At 44.2% G+C, this 17,994-nt stretch overlaps 1 protein-coding gene across 1 annotated transcript in view; it reads right to left on the bottom strand.

Annotated features, from left to right (window-relative positions):
* LOC118675072 (CUB and sushi domain-containing protein 2-like) overlaps positions 1–17,994 on the bottom strand; it is a 347,464-nt gene that overhangs the window by 219,570 nt on the left and 109,900 nt on the right. The window contains exon 3 of the mRNA XM_036347222.1: positions 7,877–7,989. Within this exon, the coding sequence (XP_036203115.1) occupies positions 7,877–7,989 (113 nt within the window). The remainder of the gene's footprint in view (positions 1–7,876; positions 7,990–17,994) is intronic.

The raw sequence follows: 17,994 nt of genomic DNA on the forward strand, positions 1-17,994 counted from the left end.
TCCTGATTCCCCACTTACTGAGAAGTGCTGCCCAATTTGTCTCAAATGTCACATCTCTATGTATTAATCTTCTACTCCACAGTACTGATTAAGAGGAATATTCGGCAACTCCCAAGGCAGAGCCATGGAAATGGAGCAAGTTCACTCAGGAAGTGCACACCATCCCTCCTGGGCAGAGGAAATGAACGTTCATCACCTCCCGCCCTTGAGGAGGTCTTGCCAGGCCTGCTGTTCTGGCCCACAGTGGCCTGAATGGTGCAAATTGCATATTCAGTATATATATAGTCGAATAGCTTCCATTAGCCCAGTTTTGAGATGACTGCATAATGTCCCAGAATTGGGGAACTCTTTCAGAGTGAGGAAATTATCTGAGGCTGAAACCAGGAAAAGGAATCAGCAGGTCTAATTCCAGGAAGGAATGAGTCAGAAGGGATCCATTTCTGGGCCCCGATTTTCCTGTTTGCACAGGGGTGTGACAACCTTCAACCCTGCTTCCACCTGCAGAAGCCAGGAAATGACACTCGTCCTGAAGCTCCCTCCAAGCCTGCCTCTTCTGGTAGAGCAACAACGGGGTGCTCCATTTTCGTCTGTCTGTCCCTCACAGATATGTCTGTCTGACCCTGTTGCACCATGCTGTGGTTCTTGCACACAGATGACATCACTGACCTTCCACAGGTGGCGAAAGCACGCCAAGGTGTTCTTCCAGAAGTGACATTGAATTGGGCTCTTCTTCCTCCCCTGTCCCCTTCCCTGTGCCCTTCCTCTTTGGGAATGTGGGGAAATATGGAGAGAGGAGACAAATCGTGATTGAAAATAAGGCTTGGATGAAGAATCAGGGAATGCATACAGTAGGTGCTCAACAAACATTAGCTTAATTAATGAAAGAATCTCTACCACAAAGTTTATGCGTGATGTCTAGGCTGTTTTTCATGTGGACGAGGGGATCAAGGGTGGGCTTCCGGGTATCTGAATTATATGAAAAAATATGGAAAAGTGTCGTGTTAATTTGTATGTGCATGCATGTGTATGTGTGTGTGTCTGTTTGGAAAGACAAAGTCTACGGCCTACTGAGCGTGTTACTGGCATCTTTAGCTCTCACGCCATCATCTCTCTAATACAGAGAAGAGGCATGAAAATACTGTGCCCGGCCTTGGCCTCATCAGTTCCCATCCACCAGGCGACAGAGCCTGAGACTCATCCCCATCAGACAGGTACTCTCTCTGGCAGTGCTGGGCTCCTGGATATGGAGAATCCTCTGGTCCTTCCCCCAAGAAGCCACAGCCTATTTGTAAGACTAGACACACCATGAACAACTGGGGTGCGGATCTGATGCAAACTCGGGAGCCGGGGGGGAGGCACTGGCAGTGGGGCTGGGAGTGGGACCTGTGGACTTGATATATCTTTCCTTCCATCTCCTGAAGAATCTCAGTTAAGTAAGGTCAGGATGAGGGTGACTTCATTAACTGGCTGACATTTATAGAGCCTGACAGTTCGCCAGGCCCTGTCACCGAGCATGTCACGTGAACCCGTGTGTTCTCTTCTTTGGTTTCACAACTCCTCTATGAAGTACTATTATCCTGATTTTACATACGTGGAGGCCAGAGCTCAGGGAAATAAAATAACCCGCCCAGTATCCCACAGCAAGTGAGTGACAAAGATGGGACTGGATGCCAGATATGTTTGAACTCAGAACCTGAGGTCTTCATCACTGCATTCTGACACCTCTCTCCTGATGGTTACCAGGGAGTTTGCAAAAATAAGATTCTTCATTCTTCTAGATTCTATGTGGATAGAGTACATGAACTAGAACAGGTCTGATATTTAAGGAAGCCCTCTGTATTCTGAGAGTAAGATGCCAAGATGACAGATTTAGCTAAACAGAAATACCTGTTTTTAGATGTAGATGATTCAATAGATCTAACTGACTGAGACCAGCACTCAGAGATGGGTTTCTCCTTCACGAACATGTCAGAGTAAGGGCTCAAGGGTAATGCTGCTAAAATGCAAAGGTGCAACCAGGATTAGGCATGAAAAACCTGCCGGGACTCTTAATACAATTGAGATTTTTCTGATCTGCTTTTAATTCTTGTTTACCTGCTGATCAGTATGGAATAGACAGAAACAATCCCATACAACCTTTGAGAGCTGTGTGTGGAGAAGGGGAAGTCTAGGGGATGGGGTGGGAGAAATCATGTCCAAACAGAAGCAAGAAACCTCAGGAGAGACACAAGGAGGGCAAATTGGGGAATAATAGGCTTCCACACACTCAAAGAGAGAAACAGAAGGACACACAGTGAGCGTTAATAAGTCAGAGACAGAAAGACACTCATGGAAACCAAGACAAACACTAGGGAATTCCAAAGGAATTTAAAAGTGAAATGGAACAAAAAAACCCCTCTGAAATAATAAGATGGACATTTAAATGACTATTTATCTGATCTTGGCATAGAAAAGACCTTTCCAAGCATGACACCAGAAGTAAAATAAAAATTAAAAAGTTTTAAATTACTGGCATAAAAATTAAAACTGCTGCACATCAAAAGGAAACTCATAACATTAATATCCTTAATATGCAAAACCACTTACAAAAAAAGATAAGAAAAAAATCCCAACACCTGAAAAGAAAAGTAGGCAGAGGCAGAGACAATTTACAAAATGATATACAAATGGCCAGTAAGTGATGACAGGTGCTCAACCTTCTCTATCATCAAAGAGATGCAAATTATAATCACAAATGAGGCTGTATTTTTCACCCACTTTAATCAATGAAACTGATTTGAAGCTCACCAACATACAATGTAGGCCAAGTGCGGGAAATGGGCCTCCTGTGCGCTGTTGGCGGACGTGTGCATCAGTGCAACTGTTCTAAAGACGCTGTGCAATTATGTATTAAAACATAAAATTCTACACATCTTTGACCCAGCAACTGCACTTCCAAGAATTTATTCTAAGAAGATAATTAGGTGAGGGTTTAAGTTGTATGTACAAGGATATTCTTCACCTAAATGTCCACAGAAGATGACTGGTTAAATAATTATGGTATATGCAAACCACAACGGCTATCTCCCTGATAGTCATTAGGAAGGACAAATCAGGACTACTTCTATTAACACAGAAAAATGTCGGCCTCATTAATCAGATTACAGAACTGCACACACAGCATAACCCCAAGTGCACACGGATCTGCCCATGCACGTGTGTGTGTGTGTGTGTGTGTGTGTGTGTGTGTGTACAGAGAGCTGTCTAGATGTGCACTCCCTGGAAGGGCAGAGGTGTGGCCAGTCCCTCTGTAGTAGATGGGCAGCCCCAGCTGGGCAAGCAGGAAGCGGCAGATCTGGGAGTCAGGAGGAGGGATGAGTAGAGTGAGGGCTCCTGGTGAATCAATACTGAGAATGAGGTTGACAAATCTAGCAAATAAAAATACAGGATGCTCAGTTAAATTTAAATTTCAAATGAACAATAGATAATTTCTTTAGTATAAGTATGTCCCAGCTAATATTGGGGATATACTTATATAAAAAAAATCAAATTTTAAAAATTTGATTAAAAATTCAAATGAACTGGGCATCCTATACTTTCTCCAGCAATCTGAACTGAGAAGCTCTGGAACACACCTCTTGCTGCCTCCCTGGAATAACCCAGGCCAGCCTGTGTCATTCCCTGCCGCCGACTTAGCTCCGGTTTACCGACCTGTGAAATGTAGTCACCAATCTCTGCCTTACTCCAGGAGTTTTGCAGGAGCACAGGGTAAGAGAACAGTGTAGTCTTTAGCACCAGAAAAGCCATTTCTGGCCATTAAGTAGCCTTAAGCTGAACACAAAACTCCTGAGTCCAGCTTGTACATCTGTAAGATGAAGATAGCGACATTTGTCCACCAGGCTGTCGTGGGGATTAAATGAGATAATAGATGTTCAGTGCCTGGCATATAGTTAGTGCTTAATACAAGCTGACCCCCTTCCCCCGAGTCCACAGCTGCAGCCCATGCTCTTGCTCCCTGGGATTGCAAATCAAGCATCTCCTATCTTCTTGGGATTTGATGACTGGCCTTTTTGATCTTCCCCTCGAAGCAGCAGCAGCTATGAGCTGACACTCTTCGCCCGACTTCACCTTTCTCTAAAAACCCAGTAGCAGTCAGTTCCTTATCTGCACTTTTCACTCTCCTGAACAGAGTGGAGGAGGAACAAACTCGCTTTGATAGCAGACTATCAGGGATGTCAGCCAATGGAGGTCACTGAATGCAGGGCCTGGTGTCATTTTGAAATGGGTACGGAGACTTCCTGAATACAGACTCTAAGGAAGCTGTCCTGAGTGGGGGCAGCACAGGTCAGTAGGGGGCCCTTTCTATGCAGCCTGTCTGCCTGCCTGCCTGTTTGCTGCTGTTCAGCACAAATGATGAAGGCGAACTGCAATGGAAGACAGGGCTGACTTCCTTCCTTGAGAGCCACATCTTCAGTCTTTTTGACTACTGGCTTTTGCTTGTGCCCCCACAATAAGGCCCAGAGAGCTATTAAAAATCTGCCCAAGGTCAGTTATAAGCTCAAGAAGCTAGTGTTTATCAGCCAATTCCCAAATATGGGATTGTCTGGTAAGTCCAGTAATAGCAAGGGCCCAGGCCACCACTGTGGGTGCATGTACCTTGAGCAATATTCTCAGCAGTGGCTGCCCCCTTGGTTCCTCCCACCTTCCCTCCTTGCCCCTCTTCTTCGGCTGTTCCAAAAGTCAGTGCAACTCCCACTTTTCCAGATGCACATACTACGCCATGGTCCAGTCCTAAGGCAGATCCATGTGGCTTGGTGATAACCCCAGCCTTGGCTTCTCTGCACCTGACCCCGCAGTCAGCAGACATCTGCTGGTCAGCACACAGACAGTAGCCACACAGACTGCAGAGTCGGCAGAAACCAGGGACTCCCTCAGCGATAGCAAACTGTTTGCACCGTCCAGGGCTTGACAGGGCCCTGCCTGCAAGGCTTTGTCAACTTAGTGCCAATAACTTAGAGAGCTGACACCATCATGTGGCTGATGTAGGACAGGCCCTTGCTTCTGCCCTTGGTGGTCCTGTGGAACGCTGAGCATTCTCCCGACTGGGCTGCCTCTGAGGGTGCCAGGCAGGTGGGAGGAAGGACCCATGGGTTTCTATTTTATTCTAATGGCTTGCAGCCTTGTTTGAAACTCAGGCCCTTTGTGAATCTGATGGAAGTTCTGGCTCAGCTCTGTGCAGTCAAACTTTTTGTAATGATAGAAATGCTCTCTGTCTGTGCTGTCTACTAGGGCAGCCGCAAGCCACATGTGGCTACTGAGCACTTGCTATGAGGCCAGTATGACTGAGAAACTGAACTTTAAATTGTATTTAATTTTGATTAGTTTAAATGTAAATAGCCTTGTGTGGCTAATGGCTACTGTGTTTCATAGCACAGCACTCATAAAGGGACAGAGCAAATATTTTAGATTTTGCAGGCCATATGGTCTCTGTGGCAATAACTCAACTCTGAAGTTGTAATCCATGCAAACAGTCACAGACAATATGTCAACAAATGGGCTTGTCTGGGTTCTAATAAAAGTTTATTTACAAAAAGGAGCCAGCGGCTGGATGAAGCCCTGAGGGAGGGAGGAGGCCTAGTTTGTTGATCCGTCTTCTAGACCCTTCCTAGGAAAAAATACATACATCCTTATACCTTCAGAATTTTGCCTCTAGTTACAAGGAGTCTGCAAACCTTTGATGCCCAACTACACACCCTGCCCATGAAGTCCAGGCCGGGCCTCTGGCTGCAAAGGGCCCTGTGACTGTAACCTCAGAATGGCTCTGCCCAATGAGAAGTGTTGGCACTGTTCCTGGGTGGGGTCAATGAGGTCAGCAAGTAAATAGGGCTCTTTTTTCTTAAAGTCTCATGAGAGCCCAGACCTCAGACAAATATCTCCAAGGAATGTTGAAGGCGGTCACCATGAGGGCCCAGTGGTGCCTCTGAGCACACAGGATCGCTGCAGGTACGTATGACCCTGGTGTCACTGCCTCATTTCCCCAGCCTTCCCCAAACACAGCCCACCTCCCCGAGGCCAACATACTGTGGATGGAGCTCAAGGTCGGAGAGCTTGCAAGAAACTCCTGAAAGCTCCTGAAGAGGTCTCCCTTAGGAAGGAAGTTGTAGCTCAAACTTTGGAGAGAACTGGTTTGGATTCAGGGCCAGAGGTTCAGGGTAAAGATGTAGCCAGGATGACCAAGATTACAGGCTTGATATTGGGAGGAACTAGTTGTTTTTAAAGGGAAACTGAGCTATCTCAGGACACCTCCCTTCAAAGACACATAGGTTTTTTCAGGAGCCCTCAGTTAAAGGCGTGTGGAACTTTCTCTGGAGCCTCCTCAGGAAGCTTTAATGAAAAAATAACAGACCTTCTAGGAGCCCTCAATTGCTCAGGTTAAAGTATCAAACTGTGTCCCCCACAGCACCAGGGGGGGATTGAGCCAAGAAGCTAAGATATGCCCTCTTTCCGTAGTATATTTCTGCCAAGACAAAGGTGGGATCTATTTCTGTATTGCTATAGAATACAGATGCTATTCAAGAAAGCATCACTACTTTTTTCAAATGATGAGAGAAAGTTTATCTAGACAGTTATAGAGGTAGTAGAAGTGAGCTGGCTGGGCTGCATAGGCACAGGAAACAAGTTACAGAGGCAGAAAAAGGCCCTTGGAGCTCAGGAGAGAGAAAGGCAAAGGTAAGGGGCCTCAGGGGATAAGACAGAGGAGGGGAAAGCGAGGGCGTGCTCAGAGAGGTAGAGTGAGCCAGCATCACTTATTTTTCAAGTTCTTGGAGGCAAGAGAAAGAAAGCTTTAGAATATCTGGCATGCTTTACTAGGGTATTATGTCATTACTGTTATTAATTATCATTAACAGTCTTAAAATAAGCCCATTAATGATCTCAACACGAAATAGCAGTGTGGGTCTTAGCCAAGAGCAGCATAATTACCTATTAATGAAATGTAAATTTCCCAGGGAAATGACAGAGATCCAGAAGTACCACCTTCTGAACTAACATAATAAAGTTAATAATAATAATAGTGTATAATCTGAAGATATTAGTGTTAATTTGAATGCTAACACCATATTTAAACAGGCTGAGAGAAGTGGAAATTATTTGCATAACTCAAACCAAGAAACCCTAATCCATGCTACTAAGGAGAAAGTAGCAATTGTTCTTCTCTGAATGATATAAAACTGACTCTTTGCCATCACTATATTGAGCAGAAATTTATTTTTTATTTTTTTTAAATATATTTTTATTGATTTTTTTACAGAGAGGACGGGAGAGGGATAGAGAGTTAGAAACATTGATGAGAGAGAAACATCGATTCAGCTGCCTCCTGCACACTCCCTACTGGGTATGTGCCCTCAACCAAGGTACATGCCCTTGACCAGAATCGAACCTGGGACGCTTGAGTCTGCAGACCGATGCTCTATCCATTGAGCCAAACTGGTTAGGGCGAGCAGAAATTTTTTCCTGTGACTTACTTTATTGCTTTTACTTAGGGTTTATATCGCTCTTATTTCTAAAACCAAGCTGATGTACCTTATACAATTAAGCCCAATAGAAAATAGAATTAAAAAAAATAAAAACATAACAAAACCCAGTTAAGGGGACAGAGAAGTAGACATTACCAGGCCCTCAGGACAAACCATTGCCACTGGGCTCTGATTTCAATTCTCAGCTTCCTAGAAACACAGCTGGGAATTGAAGTAACTGAGTTACTGGTCAGTACCAGCCTTGGCAGGACAGGCGCAAGCTCTGAATCAGAAGCAGCCCTTCCCGGCAGCCAGGAGCACCACAGCTCTGCCTGTGGCTATTCCACGTCAGGCCCCTGTGCCCGTGGCTGAGGAGCACCTACCTTCATAGCTGGCGCGGAAGCCCTGTGCACTGACTGCGTAGTCACTGATGAGATGCAGAGAGAGGGTGGTGGCCGCGCTGACGATGGTGGCTGGCAGCTGAAAGCCTGTGAGCCTGAAAGACAAAGAGGTGCAATTTAGGGAGGATGACCCCCTTGGGAACTGTGCATCCAGTAAGCACTTATTGAGCACCTGTTGGATGCACAATGCTGACGGAGGCACAGGGAGGAATACAAAAGAAGCCAAACGCCAGTCATATATACAAAATGTTCAAAGAGAAAATAGCGATGGAAACCAGGGGTCTTCTGCCACAGAAACATGAGGGGCTACTCCCCTGAAACCATGGGCTGTCCCTGACCTGGAGGCCTCCCTTGTCTCTTCTCTCTTCTCCTCTTTGGCTGTATTCTCCCTGTCTCCTCCCTTTCTGGCTGAGGTCTTTTTAGGCTCTGGGTAGATTTCACCACAAATGCACAATAATTGCCAATAGACTATATTTTTTCACAAATTGAGAAAGATACATCCAACTCTAAGTAGTAGAATGTTGATGCTTCTTTTCATACACCTTATTCTTTAAAAGGAATAAGGCTACTTCTTTTATAGAAATGATAAGTGCTGATTATTTTTAAAAGATGAAAGCAGAATAGAAAAACCCAGTGCAATCTAGAAATGATCATCCTTGACAGCTGGCACAGAAAGAGATGGAAGGATCAATAGATGGGATCAGAGTCAATGCAATACTTTCATACAAATGGGATCATACTGTACTAGCTTTTAAAATTAAAATGCTTAATTTTTTTACCTTCAAGTAAAGAAAAAGAATAGGGTGAAGTGGATGGAATTATTGAACCTGAGGTAATGTGTTTAGCACAAGAGAATAATTTTTAAAACGTTCTTCTAATGGTAAAGAGATAAAATAATGAAGCTTTCAATGAATGCTTGGGGACATATTTTAGGAAAAAAGCTGTCCACTGCTGGGTGTCCACATGTGTTGACCCCCACAGGTGACCTGATTGTGAACACAGGTGGTAGAGAGATGGCAGTTTCCTGTCCATTTGTGTCCTTTGTTCCCTATGTTAGGCTCACCCTGCCTCCCCTGAATCCCATCAGGGCTCTGGGAGGGAATTCAAGGTTTACTCTTACCCCTATTCTTAAGTAGGTTAGGGTATTTGTGGTGTTCCTGGTTCCCTCTCTATACCTCCATTGCTATGTAATATTTGGATGCCCAGATGCCCCCTGGAGAGCATAAGTACTGGGTTCAACAACTCATATTAATGCCCACTGTGCTAGATGAAGCCCTTGTCTTTCCCACCATCCTAATCTTACAAGACTCGTATTAATACAGAATAGATTTGAGGGAAACAGAAGAAAAAGTGATCAAACTGTGAAATGGGTGATCCAATACGTCTCAAGGTCATCTTCTTTTCAGGTATAACAGCATCCAGCAAAGGATCCCTACCTCACACCATGTTCTCTCCCTTTCCCTGTCTCTGTCTCCCTCACTTTCTCACACGGGTCAAAACTTACACTTAAAACAATGAAACCATACATATTAGAAGGAAATACACTATTTTTTTAAATCATATAACACTAGAGAAGGTCTTTCTAGCAGTGACATATTTAGATGACTGCTTTGGTTGCTACCTGCTCATCATTCTTCTGGGGAGCTGTTGTTTCATGGGGTCCTAACAGGTACCCCATCTGCTCACGAGCCACAGAATTGGGGAAACAGCCAATCGTGGCATATCACTCATCTTTATGGACTGGCTCAAGGCAAGAAGAAGACGGAAGAGGGCACACCATCCAGATAGGGTCATTCTGAGTCCTTCCATGGGATATGACATACAGACTCAAGAAGTCTTTTATTTTTGGATTCTAAATCATTAGAATGAAAGGTTGGGGCTGCCAGCAGCCTTTTTATCATTACACAGAACCTATCTGCTTTAGAAAAAAATGATATCCCACATAGACATAGACAAAGCTGAACAGTGAGAAGAGGTGAGACACAGAGACCTGATGGCACACTATTCAGATGCCTGATTCAGTCGTGCAGAGATCTATCTCTACAGTGCCAGTTACATAAGCCAACATCTTTCCTTCCTTCCCTCCCTCCCTCCCTTCCCTCCTTCCTTCCTGCCTTCCTTCCTTCTTTCCTTTTTTTGTTCAAGCTAGTTTGATTTGAGTTCTATCTCTTGAAATTGACTGAGTACTATTAATAAAGCATGAAACCCCAGAGGCTTTAAAGGAAAATACTGATTTCATTATGTGAAAATTAAAAGCATGTATGGTGAGCAAAAGAAACTGTAAAAGAACATAATAAAGAGAAAGGGCAAATTGGGAAGATTATATATTATATATGATAGGAAGAGGGTTAGTATTCATAATGTATAAAGAACATTTATAAATCAATATGAAAAAGATACACAGGTAAGAGAAAAAAGGGCAAAGATACAAATAAAAACACAAACATATCCATCTAATTAATCTAAAACTATGAAAACTAAATTCACAAGACTCATTTTTTATCTACTAGACTGGAAAATTTCCAGGGCTAAGAACAACAGAGTCTGTAGTTATCAAAAGAATGCTAAGGCTCGGTCAGAGTGGCTCAGTTGGTTGAATGTTGTCCTGTGCACTATTTGATTCCGGGTCAGGGCACATATCTGGATTGTGGGTTCGATCCCTAGTCAGAGCACATATGGAAGGCAACCTATCAATGTTTCTCACACTGAATGTTTCTCTCTATCCCTCTGTTCCTTCCTCTCTTTAACAATGCCCTCAAATGAAGATTTTTTAAAAGGATAATAAGGAAATGTGAAAAATTACACACATACATTTGACAGTTTAGATGAGACTGACCAGTTTTATGTAAAGCACGAACTACCATTACTTCCCCAGATGAAATAGATAATTAGAGTAGCACTAGACCAGCGGTTCTCAACCTGTGGGTCGCGACCCCTTTGGTGGTCGAACGACCCTTTCACAGGGGTCACCTAAGCCCATCCTGCATATCAGATATTTACACTATGATTCATAACAGTAGCAACATTACAGTTATGAAGTAGCAACGAAAATAATTTTATGGTTGGGTCACAACATGAGGAACTGTATTTAAAGGGACAGAAGGTTGAGAACCACTGCACTAGACTATTAAGGAAATCGACTTCATAATTTAAAATTCACCTTCCCTAAAATACACAGGCCCAGATGGTTTCCCTACAGAATTCTATCAAATGTATAAAGAAAAATTCACAACAATTCTACTCAATCTCTTCCAGAAAATAGAGGAAGAACACTTTCCAGGTGCATTTGATGAGAACACTGTTAACCTAATACCAAAACCAAAGATTGTACGAGTAAAGAAAATTAAAGACCAATATCCTACATAAATATAAACAAAAATCCTTACCAAAATAATGGCACTGAGGATTCATCAATATATAAAAATAATTATTCACTATGGCCAAGTGGGGATTATTCTAAGGATGCAAGGCTGGTTTAATATTTAAAAATAAATCAATGTAATTCATCATATTAACAGGCCAAAAATTAAAAAGAATCACATGACCACATCAATTGATATAGAAAAAGCACTGGACAAAACCCAATATTCACTCATGATTTAAAAAAAAAAAAACAACTCTCAGAAAACTAAGACTAGAAGGGAACTTCTTCAACTTGATAAACAAAAACCTACAAAAACCCTATAGCTAATATTGCAGTTAAAGGTGAAAGACTTTTTCCCAAAGATTGAAAATGAGGCAAGGATCCAACAATCCAATTAGAAAAATCAGCAAAAGACACAAAGAGACATTTTACTAAAGAAGATAGAGGCTGGCAAATAAATGCATGAAAAACATTCAACATCATTAACCATTTGGGCAATGCAAAGTAAGGCCAGGATGAGGTATTACCACATATCATTAGAAGAGATAAAATAGAAAGTGACAACAGCAATTGCTGGCAACAATAAGGAGCAACTGGATCTTTCATACATTGCTGGTAGAATGCAAAATGGCCCAGACACTTAGAAATAGGCAGTTTCTTTTAAAAAGAAGTCTACACATACACTAACACTACAACTCAGCAATCACACTCCGGCCATTTACCCCAAAGAAATGAAAACTGTGTACACACAAAAACCTGCCCTTGATTGTTCATAGTAGGCTTTTTTCTTTTTTGCTAATAGCCAAAACCCGAAATGACAAAAATGTCCTACAATAATAGGTGAATGACTAAACAAACTGAGGTACATTCATACCATGAAATATTACTCAGCAATAAAAAGGAATGGGTTATCGATACATACAACAATTGGGATGCATCTCAAGGGCATTATGCTGAGTGAAAAAAAGCTCATCTCAAAAGAATGACATACCAGACGATTCCACTTACATAACCTCTTTGAAATGACATTAAGAGACGGAAGGCAAACTCGTGGTTGCCAGGGGTTAGAGGCAATGAGAGAAGGGAAGTGGAGTGACGAGTGACCAGAAAGGAATGGCACCAGAGAGATGATGACAGTACAGTTCTGTATCTTGACTGCAGTGGTGGTGACATGAATCAGCTCACTGATAAAATGACATGGACATATACACACACACTGCACCAATGTTACTTTCCTGGTTTTGATACTGTACTATAGTGACAGGTGTACCCACTGGGGGAAACTAGGAGAGTACATCGAACCACTCTGGAATATCCTTAAAACTTTCTGTGAATCTATAATTATTTCAAAATTAAAAGTTTAAAAAATTATATGTGTGGCCTACACCGTGTTTCTATTGTACAGCTCCTCAGTCCTCCATTAGATCTGACCTTAACTCAGTCTACCTAGTTTGAGCCTTGAGCTCCCATTTGGTCCTTGCCGGGCCCCTCCCTTCAGCGGCCTCCTGTTCATTCCAACCCCTACAGTGCCGCGCCCCTACCCCCCACCCCCCCCACACACACACACACTCACACACATCCCTACAGCATTGGCTGGTTCCTAGGAAATGGACTGACCACCAGAACCAGAACCCTGGCCTCTAGGCCACCACTCACCTGTCTCTCAGCTTCCTTTTGACTTGTCTATGTAGCAGATACCTTTCCCCAACCTCCAGATATTCATGTCCGCTGATGACATGCCTCCAGTGGATCCTAGCATTAAAATACCAAATTGTCTCCAATGGGGCCAGACCTCTATCTAGATCTGATCTCTAGACCCCATCCTAGCTGACCTTGGTGCTCTCTACCTCCAAATAGGCCTAATCCATGGCAGCTGCAACTTGCTTCTCCCCATTTCCACCAGAATATGCCCTTGGGTGCCCTTCCCGGACCCTCAGTCTGGAGTGTGGCTTTTCCTTCAACAGCATACAGCTTCCTAGAGGAATCTCACCCCTCACCAAGGCTTCTCCCATGAAGTCATCTCTGGGATGACATTCTTCCCACTGAGTAGAACTTGTTGATTTTATTCCCCTAGTTAGTTCCACAACATTTTTGAGCTGCCATTGAAGATTTCTAAACTCTAGTTTCTTGGTACTATATTTACACAAGCTGTGAAGAGCTAATATACACTGTCAACAAACAATTACATTTTTATCACTTGCAATATATGGAATTGCGGCTTACTAGCCATTTTCTCTAATCAGATATTTACCACCGCTCTGCTATTTCCCAGGCTTGGCAGATAAATTCTAACATGGAGGCTTCCTCAAAGGCACTAAAGCTGGAGGGGGTGTGAAAGCTTGATCTCGCCATCTGGGTACTTGAATCATCATTCCCCCGTTGTTGCACTGACAACTCGCTCTTCCCTCATCCATACGTTATCACTGAATCAATTTCAGACAAGCTGATGACCCACGAGTCAGAGGAGTTATCACATTTGCGTGTCAGAGAATGAGCAAATAAAACTTTCAGGCCAGCCCATCTTTTATCTGACAAGTCTATTTACCATATTGAAATGAGTGAGATATCCTTCAATAATAGAATCCAGGCTTATTAGGGAAATGGGGTAAAATGATGGCAAAAAGGCAAGAGCCCGGTGCTGCTGTTGGTTATCTGATGAATCTAAAAGGTGCAGAGAAGAGCTTTTACAAACAGGTGCCCTGGCCACAGATGTAAACTAATACCCATCTTCCACTTTATCAAGGCTGTTGTCTGTCCCACGCCTCCAGAAACTTCCCTTTGCTCCTTCCCCTGTGCCTAGAGTAACCTAGGGTCTTGGAAACTGGGTAAGTCCAGGACCCCGAACTTCTCACTCTCCCAGTTCAGAATCCATCAATGGCTTCCACTGTTCTTAGGATTAGGCCAACATTCCTAATGAGTGCACAAAGCCTGCATGACCCGACCCTGCCAGATTCTCTGCCCTCTGTCCCGCCGGGCTGCAGCTCCTCCAGCGCTCCCATCTTCTTTGGTCAAAGGCAGGGGCAAGGGTCAGCCCGGAGTGCAGATAGCAAGGAATTTGTAAGGAATCTGAAAACAATAATAAAATGGACCTGTAAGTCCACTTCTTATTATCACCATGATTCTGCACTCCAAGAATGTCTGATAAAATACTCTTCCTTGCCTTTCTCCCTGCCCTCCTCCTAGATAGGCTGCTGGCTTCAGTTTACTTCAATTTGCCACCCCACCCCCATCCTCAGGGTCTGCACATGCTGCTTTCTTTTTAGGACACTTTCTCACATCCCCTCCACTTGTTTGTCTAATTGACTCCTTCTCATCGTTCAAATCTCATTGCAAATGTCTCAATAGTATTTTCAGAAAGATATATCCTAGACCATCCAGACCAGTCTATTTATTTTGCATTCTCACAAGTCCCTGTGGAAGTCACTGGTACTCATGGATCTCCAGCTTTCCTTCCAGGCACAGGTGGAATGGCACCTCCCCCTCCTTGCTGAGGTGAGGCACTGGCTTGCCAAGGATATGTGGGTGGCAGTGAAGTGTGCCATTTCTGGCAGGGAGCCTCGAGGAGCCTGTGCACCTTATGCTGAATTCCCCGGCTTCAGTGAACCTGGGTCTCTGTCAGCGGGGTCCCTGAGTGATCCACTAGGCAAGTGGTTCTCAACCTTCCTAATGCCGCGACCCTTTAATACAGTTCCTCATGTTGTGACCCAACCATAAAATTATTTTCGTTGCTACTTCATAACTGTAATTTTGCTACTGTTATGAATCGTAATGTAAATATCTGATATGCAGGATATATTTTCAGGGGTCGAGACCCACATTTTGTTGTTCTTAATCCTCACTCGAAGATATTTTTCCATTGATTTTTAGAGAGAGTGGAAAGAAGGGGGAGAGACAGAGAAACATCCATGCGAGAGAGACACATCGATTGGTTGTCTCCCACATGCACCCTGACAAGGGCCTGGAATCAAGCCTGTAACCAAGGTACCTGCCATTGACCTGAACTGAACCCGCGGCCCTTCGGTCCAAGGGCTGATGCTCTATCCACTGAGCAAAACCAGCTAGGGCACAAACCTCTTTTGAACATGTAATATTACAAGAAATAAAATTTTGGTGAGTAAGCCACTGAGATTGGAGTGGTGTTTATTACCTGTGTTTTAAAATATGGATTTTAGCCCTAGCTGGATTGGCTCAGTGCATAGAGCATTGGCCTGCAAAGGAAGGGTTCCAGGTTTGATTCTGGTCAAGGGCACATGCCTGGGTTGCAGGCTTGATTCCCCCACTGGGGGCATGCACAAGGCAGCCAATTGATGATTCTCTCTCATCATTCATGTTTCTATCTCTCTCCCTTTCCCTTCCTCTCTGAAATCAATAAAAATAAATATAAAAATAAATACATCTATCTGTATATATAAAAGACTTAAGTGACCAACCAACCAACCGTTTGACCAATCGCTATGATGCACACTGACCACCAGGGGGCAGACGCTCTACGCAGGAGCTGCCCCCTGGTGGTCAGTGCACTCCCATAGTGGGAGCACCACTTAGCTGACTGATGGGTGCCAGATGCTGGGCTCACTTCTGGCGAGTGCCAATACGGCAGCGCTACCATGAGGTGCAGGGGCAGGTGCAGCGGGGCCGGGATGAGCAGGAGCAGTGTGGTGCCTGGCCTGGGCTCCTCCTGGGCTGCCTGCCACTTCGTGCACTGCATTCCTTGGAGGATGTCAGACTGCCGGTTTCGGCCTGATCCCCACAGGCCTGAACCGGCAGTCCAACATCCCCCGAGGAGTCCCAGATTGCGAGAGGGCGCAGGCCAGGCTGAGGGACCCCACCGGTGCATGAATCCATGCACGAATCCGTGTACCAGGCCTCTAGCACATAAATAAATAAATAAAATATAGATTTTATGGTGAGGCCAATAGATCAGAAGACAATTGCCATGGAAAAGATTTTTACTTGCAGTTGCCAAGAGGAGGGGACAAGCCAGGACACCCAAAACCACATGGGTTAGCACTAGGGTAATTCAGGAGGTGGGTATGAGCATTTACTCAGATTTTCTAAGGGGAAGGAAAGGGTGAGGGAAGGTGAACAGGCTGGTGGGTTTAGGATTGACTAGTTGGAATAATTTCAGAGGGCTCCAGGGTATAGGGACTACCCTTAGTTGTCTGGCTCCAGGCCCTGGGCTGATTAGGGCAAGGGGATAGTAGCTCAATAAGTGAAGATCAGTAAAGGAGGTAGGTGCGCTCTGGATTGGCTGATTTGCATATGAAATGCCCCCCTCCCCCCCCCAATCCTTTGCAATCTCTAGGAATTAGCTAACCCTGGGAGGGGCTATCTCTCCTGGTTCAGCAAGGGTCCCAGATGTCATAGCATCAGAAAATACAGAAAAGGAAAACATGATTAATATACACAGCATGACATGGCCTATCCTGACAAACGCCTTTTTTCTTTGTTAGCATTCATCATATTCCTAGTGAGATGTTTACCAGGGTAAATATATTTATTATTTTTGTGATTGCTTTCTGAAGGTCCACTGACAACTCCATGAATGCAGTGGCTGTGGGGTGGGGCCCTCCTGACTGGGATCACTTCTCTTATAAGAGCTACTAGAGAGCTTGCTTCCCCTCTGCAATCCACCCAGTAAAGATATAACGAGAAGTTGGCAGTCTGCAACCCAGAAACACAGAAGACAGTTCCCCCGATCCCCACCCCCCCTGGCACCCTGATCTTGAACTCTGAGCCTCCAGAACTATCGACAATAAATCTCTGCTGTTTATAAGTCACCCAAGCCACAGAATTTTTGTTACGGCATCCCAAACTGATGAAGATAAATGCAGGATGAATGAATGAATGAATGGATATTCCACTATTGGAAAGTGGACAGAAAAGGCTTGATGTCCTTTGAAAGACCAGTTTAGGAGGTTGGCCCTTGCTGGCATCTGAGAATGTGAATTTCAGGGAACCCCACCCTTTCCTGAATTGAAGAAAGCGGCCTAAGGTATTTGTACAAACATTTGTACAAACACTGAACACCTGCTTTCCCTCTGGGGTGCTGGAGCACTGATACATGTCAGGCAGAGGTGCCTGTGTAATATGCCCCAATGACAACCCCAGGCACTGAGTCTCCAATGAGCTTCCCTGCATGGCAGCATTCCACATTGCGGGGGGGAGCAAGCACATCCTGTGACCCCACTGGGACAGGACTACTGAAAGCTCGTGCCTGGTTGCCCCCACATGTCATCCCATGCATAGCTTTCCTTTGCTGTTTGGCCCTGTATCCTTTCACTGTCATAAATCACAGCCATGAGTGCAACTGTATGCTGAGTCCTGTGAGTCCTCCCAGCGAATCACTGAATCTGAGGGTGGCTGTGAGGAACCCAACACGGGTGACAAATGAACACAATCAGATTCTTCTGGAAAGTACAAATATTAGCCTGTTCTCCAAAGGATATTCTAGGGTGCTTATTGGTTAAACATAACTGAGAAATACTGTGTTAACAAGGTCAAAAAAGAAATTGTCAGAAAATAAAACATAAAGTGTTTATGGGGGCTTTTAATAAGCTAATAAACTTCCAAGGCAGGAATAGATTATATAACAGCTCCCCAACCCATTTTATCATATGTCCTTTTATTTTTAGAGCAGCGTATGGGCTGGGGTTCTGAGGAACCTTCTTTGGGAAATAACATGCCCAGCGAAGAAAGGTCACAGAGCTCAGGCTATTGCTATGTTAGCCACAAG

The sequence above is a fragment of the Myotis myotis genome, unplaced genomic scaffold (assembly GCF_014108235.1).
Source record: "Myotis myotis isolate mMyoMyo1 unplaced genomic scaffold, mMyoMyo1.p scaffold_m19_p_2, whole genome shotgun sequence".
NCBI classification, from domain to species: Eukaryota; Metazoa; Chordata; class Mammalia; order Chiroptera; family Vespertilionidae; genus Myotis; species Myotis myotis.